This window comes from Malaclemys terrapin, chromosome 4 (assembly GCF_027887155.1).
Source record: "Malaclemys terrapin pileata isolate rMalTer1 chromosome 4, rMalTer1.hap1, whole genome shotgun sequence".
NCBI lineage: Eukaryota > Metazoa > Chordata > Testudines > Emydidae > Malaclemys > Malaclemys terrapin.
The window spans coordinates 97116189-97134564 of NC_071508.1; the positions used below are offsets into that span (position 1 = coordinate 97116189).

General features: G+C 43.6%; 1 protein-coding gene across 3 annotated transcripts; it reads right to left on the reverse strand.

The window, feature by feature from the left end:
* Nucleotides 1-3211: 3211 nt before the first annotated feature.
* GREM1 (gremlin 1, DAN family BMP antagonist) lies at nt 3212-16580 on the reverse strand. 3 transcript variants are annotated; one of them, XM_054028756.1, is made up of 2 exons: nt 16440-16580; nt 3212-7397 (listed from the first exon to the last, which is right to left on the reverse strand). In XM_054028756.1, exon 2 carries the CDS (start codon nt 7394-7396, stop codon nt 6842-6844), a length of 555 nt encoding a protein of 184 aa, XP_053884731.1. In that variant the 5' UTR covers nt 7397; nt 16440-16580; the 3' UTR covers nt 3212-6841. The 3 variants fall into 3 exon arrangements, with proteins under 3 accessions (XP_053884731.1, XP_053884730.1, XP_053884732.1); XM_054028755.1 differs by having other exon boundaries at nt 16357-16580; XM_054028757.1 differs by lacking the exon at nt 16440-16580 and adding an exon at nt 15720-15820.
* Between the last annotated feature and the right edge of the window lie 1796 nt (nt 16581-18376).

The following is an 18376-nucleotide window of genomic DNA, read 5'->3' on the forward strand; positions in this document are numbered from 1 at the left end:
CAACTTTGAAGGTTTTTTTTTTAAAAATGTGAACCCAAGAATTCTCCTTTTATGTCAATATGTGGTTTGTTCTTCACATCTTGTTCTTACAGTCACTTAAAAGGGCCAGGTTATGAATTTTGTTTCCAATAATTTAGGAAAATAATTGAAGCATGATCGAATGACCATTAAAAATCCAGAACTTCTCCTTATAACCGCAGTAAAAGCTAGGAGAGGAATCCAGGCAGCCACAAGCCACACACTGTCTATGTGGGAACCTTATCAAAGTCACCAGACATATTCCCAGACAGCAAACACAGTACATTCTACTTCAAATGTTTACGTGAAGATGCCTGATGAAGTTCTATTATGAAGCTGTGCTACTGGACTTGGTTATTGGATACACATTGCTATGTGTTTATGGCTTTATTCTCAGAATTTGATGAGCAACATGTAAATACAGCTTATGTTTTTGAGGTCTATAAATTTCATTTTGGGAGGGTTATTTTTAGCAATTTTTGAACTTTATGTAGCTGTCCGAAAACTAGGGGTTTTCAAAGCACTCTTTGTATTTACGGTAATTACTAATGTATATGATGTCCTTTACTCATTTCAGAGTATACCCTGTAACAAGTAATTTCTTAGTGCTGTGTTAAAAAGTATTAGGGAACATTACAGTTTCAAACAGCATTATGTTAACGTGCACTAGGGAACCTTTAGTGCACACCAGCAGGGTCTACACTGACAATTAATGTGTAACACTTTGTGTGCTGTAAAAATCACACCCCCCATAGTCCACATTACTGCTCTGGGTATACAAGCCTTTAGATACATAGTAACTATTTCCAGTGTTTTTCTGCTGTTTATTGGACAAACGCCAATTTCTTTGGGGTTTTGTTTAAAAACAGATAAAACACACCTGATTAAAATTGGTTAAGAATGAAAATCAGAAATCCTACATATACAAAAATGTGGTACTGAATTTTACTAGAGTTAGTCTCTTTCAGTTGAGACCTAAAAGCCAGGCCCTGACCACGTGTAGTCATTAAAGGTTTCTGGGCAGTGATTTTAGTCCTGGTGCCTTGACCAATTCCCAATATAAATAAATTCCTAAATTCCCCTGCAGTTTCTAGTTATTCTGCATTTCCCTTTAAAAACTTTGCATAAATTCATTCCAAGTGCAACTATTGGTGACAATTGAATTCAGGTCTCCAGAATCCTTGTCCTTCTTTCTAACCACAAAACTATGATGAATTCTTCCTATATATATTAAATATAATACTATTCTCCCTTAAGGATTCCAAAGAGCTTTAGAGACCATGTCATTCATTACTGAAATGCAAAAGCCACTTTGGCCCCCCGTGCTGCTGATGCAAAGTTATTCCTGGGGTAATTCTAGTCCCATTTCTTTGCTTTTTTCCCTGTGGGAAAATCATTTAGGGCTAGATTGAAACTTTAGGCTCAACCACATGTAGGGGATGGTGCATAGTTGTGCCATTCCAGGAGAAGCACCATTTCTCTCATTGTCCCTTCTTGTTGAGGAGGAGATTAAGTCACTTCTCCCCTTTTGGGGGGTGCAGTTTACCTTCCCCTTTATACAGGGGCAGCTCTGCTGGCCAGCAGGTGGGGATTGAACCACAGTATTGTCTATTCAACGCCCCTCTACACTCATTCATCTGGGGCAGTGTCAGACATGCATCTCCCGCTCTTCCCCCATTGTCCAGAGTTGCAATCCAGACATCCTGGTTTGGGAAGGCAGGAAAATAATTCTTATTCTAACCTTCTACCATGGCAAGTCATCTTAGGTTAACTGTCGTGTCTCACTATGTGCCTCAGCTTCCAGATCTATACAATGCTCTCCACTGCTAAACACTGTATGAACTATACTTGAAAGGTCCCATGTTAGTGCAAAGTGTATTATTAAATGTAATGTTTATTGTAACATAAATAATGCACCATTGTACCTTAAAGACATCCATTGGCTAAAGTCAGAATGAATGGAAAAGGTTTCCTCTCCATTTTGCATCCTTTTCTAAAAAATAATTCAGCTCTGCAAATCTATTCCTGTAGCTCTCTTGCTATCCAGCTGCACCCTGACCCAGACCCCAAAAGAGTCGCATTGAATTTTAAACAAAAAAAATATTTATTATCCTGTTTACAAACTTTAAAAGCACAAAAGAACTATGGGAGAACTACAGCACGCAGGAGAATTCAAAGTTTATACAAAACAACCATCATCACACAGTCTAATGTGCAGATGCACACATGGGGCTCCATCAACTCTCCACTGATGACCAGGTTCTTCCACCTTTGGAATTGGAATTCAGAGCATCTCACACCCAGCTCCATCTTCTGTTCTAATCATGAGACAACACTTTTCCCTCTGTGCTGGTGCCCTCGAAAGCCCCAGTCTACATCTCGGTCATAATGGTGTATTTTTGAACATGCCAATGTAATTCGATTGAGCCACAAGCTACATGACTGAAATTTATTATCACCACCGACTGTTCTGTGATCCATGTTAAAAGATACTCACCATCCCTGAATCTAGTAGGATTGCACAGGCATTGGGACTGACCTACTCCCCCACACTTCACAGTGGGCAAGTGTGAAACAGATTGACAGGTAAAGTTTACATTGCTACTGGTCATGTTCTACCCACTCCAAAGGGAACATAAAGGAGTCCAGCCTCTATGGCTGTAAGTCTGGTACCTTTCCCTAGAGCAAAATTTCCGTTTAAAGTTTTCCAGGTCTTTCCTTAGGGTTCAGCTTATATGTCCCTATTTACAGTTCTTAAAGTGTTGGCAAGTAGGTACGTTGCCAGTACTGCATATATTTTGTAAAAGATGTGGGGTGAAATCAATGGCGTTAGCACCAGCCTGAAAGTGGAGTAATGTTGTGCTGAGGCTGGCCCATGTCTATCTCCAAAGCCTCAGCATTTCAAGTTTGATTTACAGTTTTGAGCTGTCATTGTAGAGTTTACAAGGGAAAAAGTGTGAATAAGGATTGAGATTTTCCTTCTATAAATTGTTGAGGGGCGTAGGGAAGTGACAGATCTCATTTAAAGACCTTATTGAAGTAGCCGTGGTGAATGATGGTGCCATTGCTTGTCTCACTGTCAGAATTTAAGACCTTTTTTAATTAGAAGAAACCACAGAAGTCAGAGATCAGTACAACAGACCCAGAGCGAGCTGGAAACTTAGGGAAGTGGAAAAAAGGAAACCAAAAGAAATGGACTGAAGAAGCTGTTTTATTTATTTAATAGTAGTTAAACTGACATATAAAATGCTGGATGTGGGGGGAGAGAGAGTCCAATTCTATTAAGTTGCAAAATTATTTGAATTTCATTTTAAAACGAAAATTTGTTTCATGAGACTGAGAATGAAAACTGCAGCCTTAGGTTATATAGTCAGTTGGGGGAGGGGAGGTTAGACTAAAGCAGACATTTAAATACATATTGTGGTAGATATTATATATCTTGTATAATTGTAAGTCAGCAGAACTTTTTAGTCCCAAGCAGTAACTAGCAATTCACAAAAGTCTGTTGTATAAAATTTACATTTGATTTTGCCTAAAGGGGGGGTTCCTTTGTGCTCTTTGCATAGATAACTGTTCCTTTATGTACATCTTAAAAGCTTCACAAATTTTGCTTCAAAAAGTGTTAACCTCTAAGGAATGTTAAATAAAGGAGCCAGAAACATCTAAAGCTTTGTCTGCTGGCTATGGAGTGTAGGGACTTAGGCCCAGATCCTCAAAGGTAGTTAGGCGCCTAACTTTTGATGAGGAGTTATCTTTGAGGATATGGTCCTTAGCAACCTAAGGTGAAATCATGGCCCTATTAAAGTCAATAGGAGTTTTGCCATTGACTTCAATGGGGAGGGGGCAGGATTTCACCCCTCGCTGTGTGTCTGTTCACTGAACAGAAACAATAACTAGTTTAAAGCTTTCAGCCAGGTTTCAGAATGACTTCTTGTTTTCACCAACTTGGAAGAAGTCATTGAAAGGAAAACAAACCCCCTATCATATCAATGAAAAAAGCTTTGTATTAATAACATTAAATATCCATATTTTTCTAACTATTCACATTCCACACAGTGGAAATTTACCTCCTGTAACTCCAGATTTTAGTTTTTAAAATCCACGCAGAAATGTGTCAGAACCGCAAAGTCAGAAGACGCCAGATCCAATGTGTACAGTCTAATAATATGAATCACTGATTTGCAATCTTAGTGTTACAGATGGCACTGTTGTGGATCTCACAGTAAAAATATATTAAATTCAGAAATGTAGGATTTGACCAATAACTGTGTGATACCTTGTGTAATAGCTGTGGCTTTTAAATAAATGACTGCACAGATCCTGTATTTGTGATATGTGCTGTATTTTCCATTTTGGCATAATATTAATAGAATAATTGTCTTTCTCGGAGTCCAGATGGATAAAAATACTTTGTGGATTGCTCCGAAATTAAGGCCCTATACTCCCCTCTGTTGTGAAACATAGAATATGAGGAAGCACAGTTGTCCAAATATTGCCAGTTGTGGCCTGTGCATACAGAAGAAGAGAAAAGGCACCTCAATGGCGGCTGTGTCTCAGACTAGAAGCCCCTCCACACAAACCCAGTGGGCCTAATTCTCTCACACACACTGATTTTATATGAGGGTAACTTTAGAATGGAATTTCTACCTTCACTGGGGTTACTCCTGACGTATGGCCCAATCCTGATCCCCGTGACATCAAGAGTGGCAGAAATAGGCCTTTTTACTGATGTGAGATCAGATTGAAACGTATTGCTAGGGATGCGCTCAGAAGCAGCCATTCTATGTGGCTTGTTTCCTCCTTCACCTGGCTGGTAAACACTGTGAAATTACTGCTTGTGGAAGCACTAGAGTGAGGAGTTGAACCCAGGTCTCTAGCTGAGTGCCCTGCTCACTGGACTCCCTGCCTTTAGCCTTACTGTTTTAGAACAAGCTGATGGTGAGAATAAGGCAACCCTGGTGTCAGCCGGTGGCCACTGATTTCCCTGTGAAAATCAGGCCTGGCTATGTTGAAGCACTGGAATGGGTTACCTAGGGAGGTGGTGGAATCTCCTTCCTTAGAGGTTTTTAAGCTCAGGCTTGACAAAGCCCTGGCTGGGATGATTTAGTTGGGAATTGGTCCTGCTTTGAGCAGGGGGGTGGACTAGATGACCTCCTGAGGTCCCTTCCAACCCTGATATTCTATGAGTCTATGATAGGGCTGGGGAGGGCGAAAGCTGCTGAGTGAGTGAGGAAGTGAAGATTAGGGTGAAGTAGAGAGTGGCTCACCTTCTGTACAGCTGTGCTGGAATCTCTAGAGTCTCCTGCAAGACTTTCTGCACTCCCTAAGGGGAGAATGCCAGGATAACCCCAGAGGTGAAGCCCATGGAGTTGTAGGAGTTACTATTCCCCGCCCATGGCTTTTTCTCCAGAAGGGGAGCATTTAGCCCTTAATTTTCAGGAAATTCTCTTTACTTAGTCCAAATCCTGTTTAAATGCAAGACTGTGGTAAAGGATATAAAAAGCAGATTATTGCTGGCAAGGCTCTGCATCTCTTCTTTTCAACAAACTGCATGCCTGTGGCAGAGCTAAAATAACAATAACAATGCAATGTTTACTAGTCATGCATGCCATGTCTTTTGTCTCTTGTGTGGTTATTGCATTTGCAGTCACATGATGCTTGTAATTTTTGCTTTGCTCTTTATATGCTAAATTACTGCCATTTTGTGCTTGATGTTGTATACTGAGATTTTTTTTGTGATTGGTACATTGTGTGAGAGAGAGAAAGTACAGATACACAAAATACATAACCTCATTGGGTGCACATATATACCCACATATGTAGATAGACTGTATATATACATAGGACATGTACAGTACAGACACATACATAAATATATAAAGCAGCTGATATCTGAATTACAAGACCCTAAATAAATCAAGAGGATCTAGTGGCATAAGAATGGATCTTAAGTGATTTAGACTGTTAGAATTCAGGAATGAATTCCTTGTTTGTAATTTCTTTTAATTTTATATAACAAATGGATTGGTCTATAAATTAAAGCAGAAAAGTAGCAGAAGAAAATGTCTCCTTATTCCTTTGTGTCTCATCTTTTCTCTCCTTCCTTCTCCTACTCCCTCCTATCCTTTTCCTCTCCTTCCTGCTAACTCTTGGCCTTCTTTTTCCTTCTAGCTCCCTTGGGTTATGTTTTCTCTCTGTCTGTGTCCTGGTGGTTCTTATCTTCCCCCCCACCCCAGTCCTCCCAGCAACGCTGCTTTAAAAAAAAAAAAAAAAAAAAAAAGCATAATAGAAACTATTGGTGGAAGTGTGGCTTTTAGTGAGGTTTCACCTATGGCTGCACCTCTTTTAACATTGGTTATTTCAAATTTAGGATCAAATTCATGCTTGGAAGCTCCTGAATGCCTCCGATTTAATATTTCTTTTCATATCGTGAAAGTGAATAGTATGGTCTCCAGTGAAGCATTAGCAAAAGTCACAGCTGCACTGAACTCAGCAAGCAGGGAGAATGTGAGTGTATGCTAAGGGTCCTAATTCATAGATGTGATATTGAACCTTGTGTTTACAGGCCTTCGGTGATATTTCACACATGAATTTAAATGTTTTTACTCTATAGTGAACATTCATATACTTCTGTATAGATATGCAGTCAGTCACGCGCACACACACACACACACACACACACCATGTTTTGGGTGATTCACTCTGGTTCCTGTCAGTTGTGTCCAGCCACGCAGGTATGGTAGTTCTGTCACACACTCTTATTTAACCTGGCAATGATGATTGCCTATGCCTGGAGCATCGGTGTAATAATATTCTGCAGAGTCTAGTCCAAATCTATGGATATACACCGACATTCCTTGACTCGCGTGATCCTCTTCTTCTTTCTAGGGGGCTGAAGTTCAGGGCAATTGAGTGTAACTGTCATAGTGGTGAACTTCTTAGGTTTGCAGAAGGAACAGGACTGAAAAGACCCTTCCTCTTTGCGGACGTGCCTTGGGATGTAGAAAGAATTGCACTGGCCATAGCAGAATCTGTTGATAATAGTATGACTATTGCAGCCTTCTTCATGGATGGTTTGTTTGAGGGGCTGAGTTTTACACCAATCCCGCTTAAGATACTTGCGTTCAGTGACGTGTAATGCTTCCTGGCTAGACTCCAGCACCTCTTCGGCGGGCATTGGTGTGCCAGTTCCCCGGTCTCTGTGCCTTGAACCTGGCTGCTGCTTTGTCTGTGTCTGCTCTGAATCATTGGGCTGATCCTTGTCAGGAGGAGGGATGGCTCCCTGAGATCCACGGTTCTTCTTTCTCCCCTCGGCTGTGGGTAACAGGAGTCCAGCTAGAAGAAGCAGACCACCAACAGCATACACTGTGCGGCTCATCCTAGGTAGGGGACAGTGAGGAAACAAAACACAGTTGTGGATTTCATATGAAATCTGCAAAAGGCAAGTGTACAATATCTCCTCTGGTCTAAGAGAAAAGTGTATTAGAGAGGAGAGGTACCCAGCCTTTAATAGCTGGAGAGACACTTTAGCATTAAATGGAGTTGCAGAGAGCTACAAAATAGTGATCCCATTTCAAAAGTCTCTAGGTCAGTGTGGAGGGAGTCTAAGGGCAGGTCTACACTACGGGGCTAAGTCGACCTAAGTTACGCAACTCCAGCTATGTGAAAACCATAGCTGGAGTTGACAATTGTGTGTAGCGTATATCGTTCACTTCCTCTCTCCAAGTACATTACACCAGTTTAAGTGGCTTGATTCTCCTCTCTCCTCACACCATTTTCACTCCAGTGTAACTCCATTTACTTTGATTTACACTGGTGTAGAAGAGCAGAATCAGGCTCAGAAACGCTATGCTTGTTTAAACTCCCTTTGCTTAGCAGAGTATAAATCTACCCATTACATAAGCCTCGAACTTTGGCCCTGTGAGTGTAATGGCGTCTAGGTTGGTGTAACTCAGAAGAGAGACCAGTGTAACGTGAAAAGCAACTAAGGTTCTTCTGGCTCTTCGGTACGTTGCACAAACAAACAGACTCCTTTGCACAATGGTATGAGAAGCTTCATACCAGTGAATTTTGGCCAGTTTGCAACACTTGAGGAAGTGCACCGGTTGCACCAGGTCGCAGGCCTGGCAAATAAAATTTCTAAAGCTCAAGCCAGGTCGCTCAAGGGGTGCATATTTCATTTCTGCTGGGGGTAAACCCCCTCTGATTGGGTGCTTTCCCCACTTGCCCGCCTCCTGAGGAAGAGCAGCCAATCAGGGCTGCTGCAGGAAGCAGGCCAAGCTCTTCCACCAGGAGCCAAAGCTGCTGTTACAGGAGGGGATTGATAAGGGGTGAGCAGAAAGAGCCCAGCAGCTCAGGGTACATCCTGTTTCTCCAAGAGGCAGGGGAAGGAGGGAACAGGAGATCTCCCCTCTGCTGCTCCTCCTCCTCCACCTCCCTGCAATACTTGAGTTGGGAATGGGAAGAGGGGTTAAACCTCTGGAGTTGCAGGAGGAATAGATGTGAGACTGAGGGGGTGGGGGGGAGTGGCATACCTGATTGGGGGCGGGGGAAAGGGAAGCAGAACAAATGTGGGGGCAGAATTAATGGAGGGCAAGGGAACAGAACTGATGTGAGGCTGGAATGTGCAAAATTGGTAGAAGCTGATTTGGGGGCTGAGGGTAGAATTAATTGTTGGATGGGGAATGGGGAGATGTAAGGGTGATAAGACCCTCCCCACACACTTTTTTCAGACCTCTTTAAGCTCTGGATGTTGCACTGACGTGACTCAAGGCGTGATACATCATGACACTATCTCCCCTCCCTGTGTCTGATGGCACAGGTATCTTCCCTCCCTTCTACCAGCTTCTGAAGGTCTCCTTTCTATCTAACCTCTCCTAGTGGCTGGAGCGGGTGTGGATAACTCCCTTACTTGCACCAGAGCCTTTTTGCCACATGTCCCAGGTGAAGCAACTGCCATACCTCCCTTCCTCCAATCCATGAGCTCAGCACTCCCCATATTGTATCAGGGAGTGGTAGGACATCAGGAATGGTAACATACACAAGCCAGTAAGTGAACACTTCAATCTCCCTGGTCATTCTATCACAGATTTAAAAGTCACTGTCATTGAACAAAAAAACTTCAGAAACAGACTTCAAAGAGAAACAGCAGAACTAAAATTCATTTGCAAATTCAACACCATTAATCTGGGCTTGAATAGGGATTGGGAGTGGCTGGCTCACTACAGAAGCAGCTTTTCCTCTCCTGGAATTGACACCTCCTCATCTATTATTGGGAGTGGACTACATCCACCCTGATTGAATTGGCCTTGTCAACACTGGTTCGCCACTTGTGAAGTAACTCCCTGCTCTCCATGTGTCTGTATATAATGCCTGCATCTGTAGCTTTCACTCTATGCATCCGAAGAAGTGAGGTTTTTACTCACGAAAGCTTATGCCCAAATAAATCTGTTCGTCTTTAAGGTGCCACCAGACTCTTTGTTGTTCCTGTGATGATTGTTTCACATGTTCTGCCTGAGACCAAGACAGATCAGATAGCTCTCATAATGTCTGACTGGTTCGCTATCTTCAGAGCTACAGACTGAGAATCACAGCCATAAAACATGCATGTTAATTTCTTAGTTCCTGGCACTTTCCAAAATTGCACAAAACATTTACATTATGATGATCACGATGACCCTAGTTGAAAAAATGAAAGAGGTAGAGTTAGGAGTCACTGGGTTTGGGAAGATGTTATATGACATGTAGACTTGCTTATGGTCCTAAGATATTATTTTAAATGTTTTTTAATAAATTGTTAATGTGCCCAGAGATTGAGATAGTTATTTTGTCTAAGTGCATTCACTTTATTCATTTAGATTAATATATCAGTGTGCTTGTGTTTGAAAGGAACTTCGTACATAACTAGATTGAAATACAACAAATATAACACCAAGCTTAGCATTCTTGACTGATCCTATGGAGAATGTAGAAGGGTTGCTTTTAATATCTAAATGAAATACTGAACAAGACATGCAGTTTTAATAACCTTAAAGGTCTGACACAAACCAACAACAATGACAAAAAAATCTGGGAAATTCTAATTGAAGGTAACACTACCTAATTTCAAGTGTTAGCTTGGACTGAACATGTCCTGCCTTTTTTCAGTTTGTATTACAACCAAAATGTTATTCAAACGGGTTTCTTTTTTAATTTAGTTTCCATGTTTAGTTTAAAGACAAATTTAAAAGAAGACTGGTTATAAAACACACTTTATTTTCTCAGGAGACCAGAATGACTCCATCCAGGGCTGTTCCCATCTGTTGAATAACTACGTGTCCACACTATAATTAGACAGTATTTTTAAAGTGTTTATTTACTCAGTATGGTGCCAGAACCTTAAAAAAATAATAGCCATCATTGCATAAAACAGAAAAATCACATGCTATTTTCTAGGCAGCACAAGGAACTTCAGGTATTCGTTTAGTGTTCCATTGTTCAATTGGTTATTGCCAATGTGCGTATTCCTAAAAAGCGGAAGCATTGTTTTTGTTTTTTAAACTTGTCATCTGTGTGTCACTCCCCCTCCCCTCCCTTTTTAAAAGGCTCTTTGAATGGCAACCTGTGAATGGCTATTCCAGTCTGTCATATAGGGCCCAGTCCTGCAAACAATTACCACCAAGTGTAGTTGTTTCCATCAGTGGTAAGCACTACGGCCTAGGTTCAAGAAACCATCCTTATTCAGGTTTCAGACTAGCAGCCTTGTTAGTCTGTATCCGCAAAAAGAACAGGAGTACTTGTGGCACCTTAGAGACTAACAAATTTATTAGAGCATAAGCTTTCGTGGACTACAGCCCGATCCGAAGAAATGGGCTGTAGTCCACGAAAGCTTATGCTCTAATAAATTTGTTAGTCTCTAAGGTGCCACAAGTACTCCTGTTCAGCCTTATTCAGAAAGCATTAAGGCTGTACTTAAGGAAATGTAAGGTAGTAATTGTTTGCAGGATTGTGCCCTTCCACCCCCAAAGGATGGAAAACACTTTGTACATATTTAAAAGGTAGATTGGGTCATTATGAAAATTATTGACACAGAGAAAACATTTTTCAAAATTCAATGTATTGGCCACTTCAAAAAATAACTCAGAATAATAAAAATGAATGATCATTCGGGGCTAGATTGTGCCTTAAACTGCACCATCAGAGGAGTAGCCTGGGTGTGGGGGGAGATTGTGACTTGCTTACTTAGTAAGGACTTTACTTACAGCCCTTGAAAAGGTGCAATTTATTTCCCTCTGGACATCCACCCATCTCTGCTTGGGGTGTGTGGATCTATGACTCCACCTACTCTTTGCCCTGCCCACTTCCTCCACCAGGGTTACATCTAAAGTGCAGCTCCTACATTCTACACAAGTCCTGGACCCAAGATAATGCCCACATGCAGAGGATTATTCATCTGTATGATATAGGAACAATGTAGTCCTTTATGAACCAGAGCCTTATCAATCTTAAATTTTGTAGAACTTTAAAATTCTATACTGCAAAAAATTACAAGTGATGTGCAATGAGGTAGCCAGATTGTTTCATAATTGAAATGTGATCAGACAAAATCTCTCATTAAATAAAGAGCCAGCTTCCTTGCATACCATAACTTTACCTTCTTGTCTACAATGGGGCTTATGTGCACATGGGATCAGGCCCATACATCTTGAATGCCAAGTTTCTACAAAATGTTCAAGAGCAAGTTATGTGACATTCTGGGTATTACAGAAACACTGGCAGAAACAGAAACGTGAACTGAAAAATCTCCTTAACAATTCAGTAAATACAAACTACAAATATGAAGGCCCAATCCAACTCTCATTGACTTCCATGGTAGCTGGCTCACCCCTAAGATCCAATAGCATTAAAATGACTAACAAAATTCCTGAAAATCAATTCCTCCTTTACTTAATTGCCAAGATTCAAGTTTAGAGTTCTGCTTTTCATCTGTTCAGGTCCAATCCTAAAGCCAGCAGAGGCTTTGTATTGTCTTCAATGGGAGCAGCACTGCAGTCCAATAGTAATAATATTTTACACTTATATGGTGCTTTAGATTTTCTAGAGGCTAGGCTCTAATCACCCAAGAAGGAAGATCAAGGAGTTTAATGAATTAGCAATGGCATCAGTTAGAAGAAACATAAAATCCCTTCCGTTTCATTATTAAAAAATATCTGAGTTTTTGGTTTATGTATGCTTTCTGCTATTGATTAAGGATCTCAAACAGTCAAATTTAAAGGCATTTTAATTCCATTGTGAACTCCTACACTATAATAGTACTGAAGTATTACTACAATGCAGCTTGCTTAAAAATGTTGGGTAAAATCCTGGCTCCAATGAAGTCAATTCCAAACTTTCATTAACTGAATCTAATGAGAGAATATGGTGGGAAATTCCCAAAATGTATTTCCATCAGATGCAGGGGTGCTGGAACAATTCGTATAGTAGGGGTACTGAGAGCTATTGAACCAAACTGCAAACCCTGTATATAATGGAAACCACTTCAAGCCCTATTACCAGCACCTATGATAAAATGTGATTACATATATTTTACATATATTTACTGACTGATCCTCATAGAGTATCCAAGGAAACAATCAGATCCCAATTTCTTGGCTATTATGCAAATTAAGGAGGTTTGTACCACCGCCTGTGTCTCCAAGGAGCAAAATATTTTTTATTCATGGTTTATTATATGAAGTATAGTAATGTCCTAATGCACCTATTTGAAGTACAGGAAAAGCAGTGGAAGGGACAATCCACAAAGAGAGAGAATATTTACCAAGGTTGGACTAACAAAACCAACTTCTGTTTGATGGGATTTCAGATGCATTAAAATGGCAAGTAACTCCTGGTGAGTAAGGTGGTAGAGAAACCACTCTACAGAATGCCAATCTATTTTTCTGTCAATTATTGTAATGGAAATGAAGAATAATACAGAAATTAATGATAAAACTGAGTGTCTTTGAAAATCCCACCCTTGATCTATTAAACTACAGTCCCATAGGAAATCAGGACTAAAACTCCATGGTGTATCATTAGTATGTGCATGGGCCAGATCCAGACTTGCCTTCCCCATGGGAGTAGTCCCATTGTTTTCAATAAGACTATGCCTGTCAGTGAGGCTAGTGGGATTTTGCTCCACATCCATTGAAAGTGCTGATGTGGTTTTGCGGTAGTAGACAGTAATACATATTCAAAGGCTGGTGCTAGGGAAAGCCTTGCACAATTCTGGCTTGCATAGCAAAGACAAAAACAAATATCCTAGCACAGCTAGTGTCTGAGCTCTAGGAAGAACCAGAAACATTTGAACATGAATGCTACTTCTTATTTATACACATCAGCTGTGTGTGTTTTGGATACTTCTCAGTAGCCTACAGTCGAGAGGGAAGGGAATGACAGAGATTGCTCTTCTAGTTACCAATATCAGTATGTAAAATCCAAAGGAAGCTGGGGCTAAGAATATATATATATTGGGGGGGGGGTTAGTTTATATATAAACTAAACCCAAAAAATTCTAACAGGCCGCATGGCCACATACATTGTTGAGCTCCCCGTTGATTTTATAAATCTCCATGCCATTGGAGTGGAGATCTAAGAGCAATATATCTGCCTTTTAGCCATATTGAGAACATTGTTGATTAACAAAAGAAGACTCGCTGTGCACAATGGTAGCTAGATGAGGGGGGAGTTTATCAGGAAGAGTCTCTCTGTGTTAGTTACATACCCGGACCTGGCTCTTATGGCTAAAGAGAACAGTTTTCAGATGCAAAACACCAAGTGATGCTAGAGGCTTCCTTCAGCAGGACATCCTTTGCTTTCCGGCTTCCCGAGCAGGGAAATGGTCTGCTGCCGCACTGTCCTATCAATCTACCTTCCACGCGTGTCAGACCCCCACCACCATAGTACCTAGAGTCCTAGCCGAGCCTTGATGCAACTAACTAAAACCCCGATCGCAGTCAGCTTCTCTCCTCACAACATCCTTGGGGGGGCGGGGGTTGTGGGAGAAATGTTTGTGACACACCCGGCACTGAAGGTATCCGTTTTCGCCATGTTCTCAGGTTGTTGCAAATTAAATGATCCACTTTAACATCACGCCCAGTGGCTCAGCAGCTTCCCCGTGTTGTTTCTAAGGGAGCTTTGCTCCTCTACTTTGTAATCTTTTTAAAATCAGGCCTGATACTTATGAACCATGCTGGGTCCGTCGAGTCTATGCATACAGTTGCTGACGGATAAACCATTAGAAATATGGCGATGAAGGAACAAATCGCGCCAGGGAAATGGTGAAGCCAGCCCCTTCCCGCAGAAATACTAGCAGGGGCAGCCCTTGTGCGCAAAGCAGAGCTCCCGGGATGACCAGCATACAGGGGCCGTATCCCTGAGCTATGCTTAGCGGAGATGCGTAGAGACCAGCGCTAGAAGAACGCGGGGTTTCCCCTTCAAACCCGTTCCCTTCCCTAGCGGTGCAGAAGAGCGAAGGCTGGAGCCGTCGAGCTCAGCCCGTCCCGGAAAGGTCCCGGTTTGCACTCGCCGCTCCTTCGCAGCACTTCCCAGGAGAGGCTTTGAAAGCGCCTCAGACCTGGTAGCCAGGGGCCTGCGCAGGGCAGGTGGCTGGGTTCCGCGCGGTGGGGTTTACTCGCAAGGAGACTCGCTGTTAGTGGGGCTGCAGAGCCGGGTGCGAAATCAGCCCGGCCGGAGTCTGGCAGGAGGCGTGGGACCAGGGAAAGGCGCAGGGGCAGCAGTGGGCTCACCAAGCCAGCAGGGGAAGGGAGAAGAGCGCTCAGCTGTGACCAGTGCGCGTCCTGGGCAGCCGTCAGCCGGGGATGGCAGGCCGGCCCGATCCTGCGCTCCGGGCGCAGCCAGCGCTTCCCTAGCAGATCCGGGTGGGCCGGGCGTGCAGCACCAGGGCCCGAGCGGTCGCTGGCTTTTCTGCACGCGGGAACCTCAGCGGGGCTCGGTTTGGATCAGCGCGGCGGTCCGCAGAGGGGTGATAACAGGGGCCGCTGGGCTAGACCCAGCGCGCAGAGAACTGGCAGATCTGGGAGCTTCCGCGTGGGACTGGTATTGGTGCTTGTGTGTTAAAGTGCCCGGGCTGGCACATTCCCCGAAAGAGACAGGAAAGTCGCCAGGGCAACAACAACAAGCCCGAGGGATCCAGGTCCCAGCATCCCAGCTTGGGCGAAGGAGCTTTGGACCGTGCCGTGCTTCTGAGCGGCGAACGCCCTCCCCGAGCCCGCCCCAGGCAAGAGCCGCTGTCGGGGGAGGAAACGCAATGAACAGGGACAGGGATTCCGCATGTCTTCCCCGGCCCGCTGCGCTCCAGCTCCGCGCTAGCTAGCAGGGTCGCGCCACCGAGACCGCAGGCGTCTTACGGCACCTTTGGGGGCTACGGGAGGGCTTCTGGGCGCCAGCCATTCAGTCCTACAGCCCCCGGAGCTTCCTGCTGCACTAGACGGGCTAATGCGAACACCCCCTCTGCGGGCTGCATCTGCCCCGCCGGGCTCTCCTGGGATCTCTTCCAGTCCGGCTGAGAAGGGCAGGCCAGCCTTGAAATTGACACTTATCTTTTATCCAGGAGTGTTCAATGGAGACCATTCCTCCAGATCCCTGGAAACTGTCCCACCCCGAGCCCGGCTCGCCTGGGATCGCAGCTGGGGCTGCAGCACAGGGGGGTGGAAGCCTGGTACCTGGGAGCCTCCAGCCAGGATCAGTGATTGCCCCCCAACCTCCCTCCCTCGTTTTCAGTCACTCCTCGCAGATGCCGGACTGGGATTTTGCTGCATGTCTGGTGGGCGCCGAATCCAATTTGCTGGGAATGATGCTGTAGGCGGAGATGACAGGCAGAGCTAATTGGGCTTTTGCAATCCTTATGTTTGTCTAGGGAGATAAATATAATAGCGCCCTAATCTCAAGTATTGAGAGTGGAAATACCTTTCTGTCTGCTCCACTGCATCTGAGCTGGGGGGAGGGGGCGGGAGGCTGTGTCATTCCTCGGAGGGGCTCTTTGCAAAATCAAAGGGCTCAAGAGTTTTGCAAGACAGCAATTAATTAAGGACTATTTCTTTTAAAGAGAGGAAGAGGGATTGGGTGGGGGTGGGGCGAGAGGGAGAAAGAGACTCAATCAAACCAAAAATCAGAAAAGTGGCTAAATAGAGCACCTGGGCCAAATGTATCCCTGGCGTAACTCCCGTGAGGTCAGTGCTGTTACACCGGGGATGGGCTAGCACCGAAGTTATCACTTTCTTGTCTCTTAAAGAGACTGGCCGTTTTCGTGCCCCGGAGGAGTATAAAGAGAGATCGGTAAGAAATAATCGCCCCACTCACCTGCTCTGCCTGCGGCTCCCCCTCCTGTGCGGTCTGTGGTCAGCGGGAGCGGTGAGGTCTCTTGCTCTACACAGGTCTCTTACCTGCGGTGGGTTACTTTGCTGGGCGGCTAGAGGCTGCAGTGGGGTAGGAGCCTGGAGGGAGCTGCCAGTGAGTCCATATAGAGGGAGTCGCGGATCTTGATTACAAATTGCAACAGCGCCGAGCTGTCTCCCATTTAAATGTCTGCCAGCTGAGATCTGCTCTCCAAGCCCCTCCAGATCATTGGCCAAGCGCCTCCAAAGATCGTGTTATCCGCCCCCTTTAACGCTTCCATAAACTTCCACCAGGGAAAGCTTCCAGTCATCTCCAGATAAACACTCGGCTACTTTCCTCTTTCAACAGACTCGGTGCTAAAGGTCACCCCCAAGGAATTGTTCTTGGAATGCACAGAAAATCAGATTTTCCACCCCCATTAAAGTCCGATATTTAAGAAGAGTTAAATATTAAATCCCCCCTTCCGTTCATAGTGTATTGGGCCAGTAACTGCATGGAAAGCGGTTTACACACACGATCTCTTCTCCATTAACACAAAGCAGATAGAGTTAGGCGGCGGGGGGGGGGGGTCTATCAGCTAGAACATTTGCTGTTAGTTTCTAACCTGATCTAGTTAGGAGGGGGTAGATCCAGCAAGATTTCTGGGTCTCAGCATTGCAATAACATGACATTTCTGAGATTTGTCCTTAGCAAATATGCCCAGAGTTATGTGGCTTTGGTAATAATATGGGGGTGGGGGTTAAAAGCATGTGAATCACGATCCAATATCAATACTAGTAGATCTTTATCAATGAAAGGTTTTATCCCTGCAAGAGCCGTGATACCTCCTTGTCTTTCCCCAGCCAGAGGTGTGTGTGTCTCTGAATAGTGAGGTAGCTTTCAGAGGCAGATGTTTGCGTCTACAGTTATTCTGTGCTGCACGGGAAAGTAGAAAGAGAAAGAGTCCAACGTCGCCAGATTATAATGAAACTAAATGCTAATAAACCTAGCGATCAAGCGTTCCCTTTTAAAACAGCATTTCAGAAGAGGAACGTCTGCCGTTGCATGCAAAATTCAAAGCTGTGTATTTTCTGGTCAAGCCGAAGTCCCAAGGGAAGGAATATTTTTTTTAAATACTCAGAAGATTGACGAAATGTCCATATCGCTCCTATAATATTGTGGATACAGAAGGTAAACGTCAAAAGCTGAAGTTTGGCTCACACTTATTACAGGCAAAAAAACCGACGGGAGTTTTGTTTGTCTAATGAGTTCAGGATCCAAGCCCTTTGTACATGGTGTTTTGTTTTTTTGTTTGTTTTAAAAAGCACAAATAAATGTAAAAGAACCCCACTCCGTTTTCAGGTAACTTGACCGAAGTATAGTTTATCAAGTTTATGTTTGTTTTCATTGGAGAGATGGGGATAGATACATAAACCAGAGAAAGAGCCTCACCTTTTCAATCCAAATAATCGAACGGTTTATATGATTAAAACGGTGAGACAGAGAGATGGGGACTATTTATTAAGACAAAAATCAGCAAATATCTGTAGTCTCCCTAGGGTACATAAGTAATCAGGATAGTTAAGCACAGCTCTTAACTACTCTCTCTTCCCTTCCCTGGACATGTTACTCCCAAGGGTTATACAACTACAGTACTGTCAGCGAACGTTCATTGAGAACAGGCGCAATCTCTTAAATACCAGTTGGCCTGGTTCACTAATTGAAGGGATAAGTATCTGGCACAGTTGCTGCTCCCAGAGAATGGGGTTAGTTCGGCCAAAACCATAACCTCCGACTCTTTCCTCACGAACTGTTTCCACTGGAACTCAAGTGTACACGAAAATAACTAGAAAGTCAGTAGCACTATCACAAGTGGCATGCTCCGAAGTTCATTGACAGACTCCTAGTGACTTCAATGGGGTTTGGAACAGTCCCACACCAATAAAAGGTTCTCTTGTTCTCTCTCGCTACGTATATTTGACACTCTCCCTCTCTTAAAATAATT

Bases quoted from the DNA above. Each gene is read 5' to 3' on its own strand.
- GREM1 (XM_054028756.1), bottom strand. From the start codon at position 7,396: ATGAGCCGCACAGTGTATGCTGTTGGTGGTCTGCTTCTTCTAGCTGGA.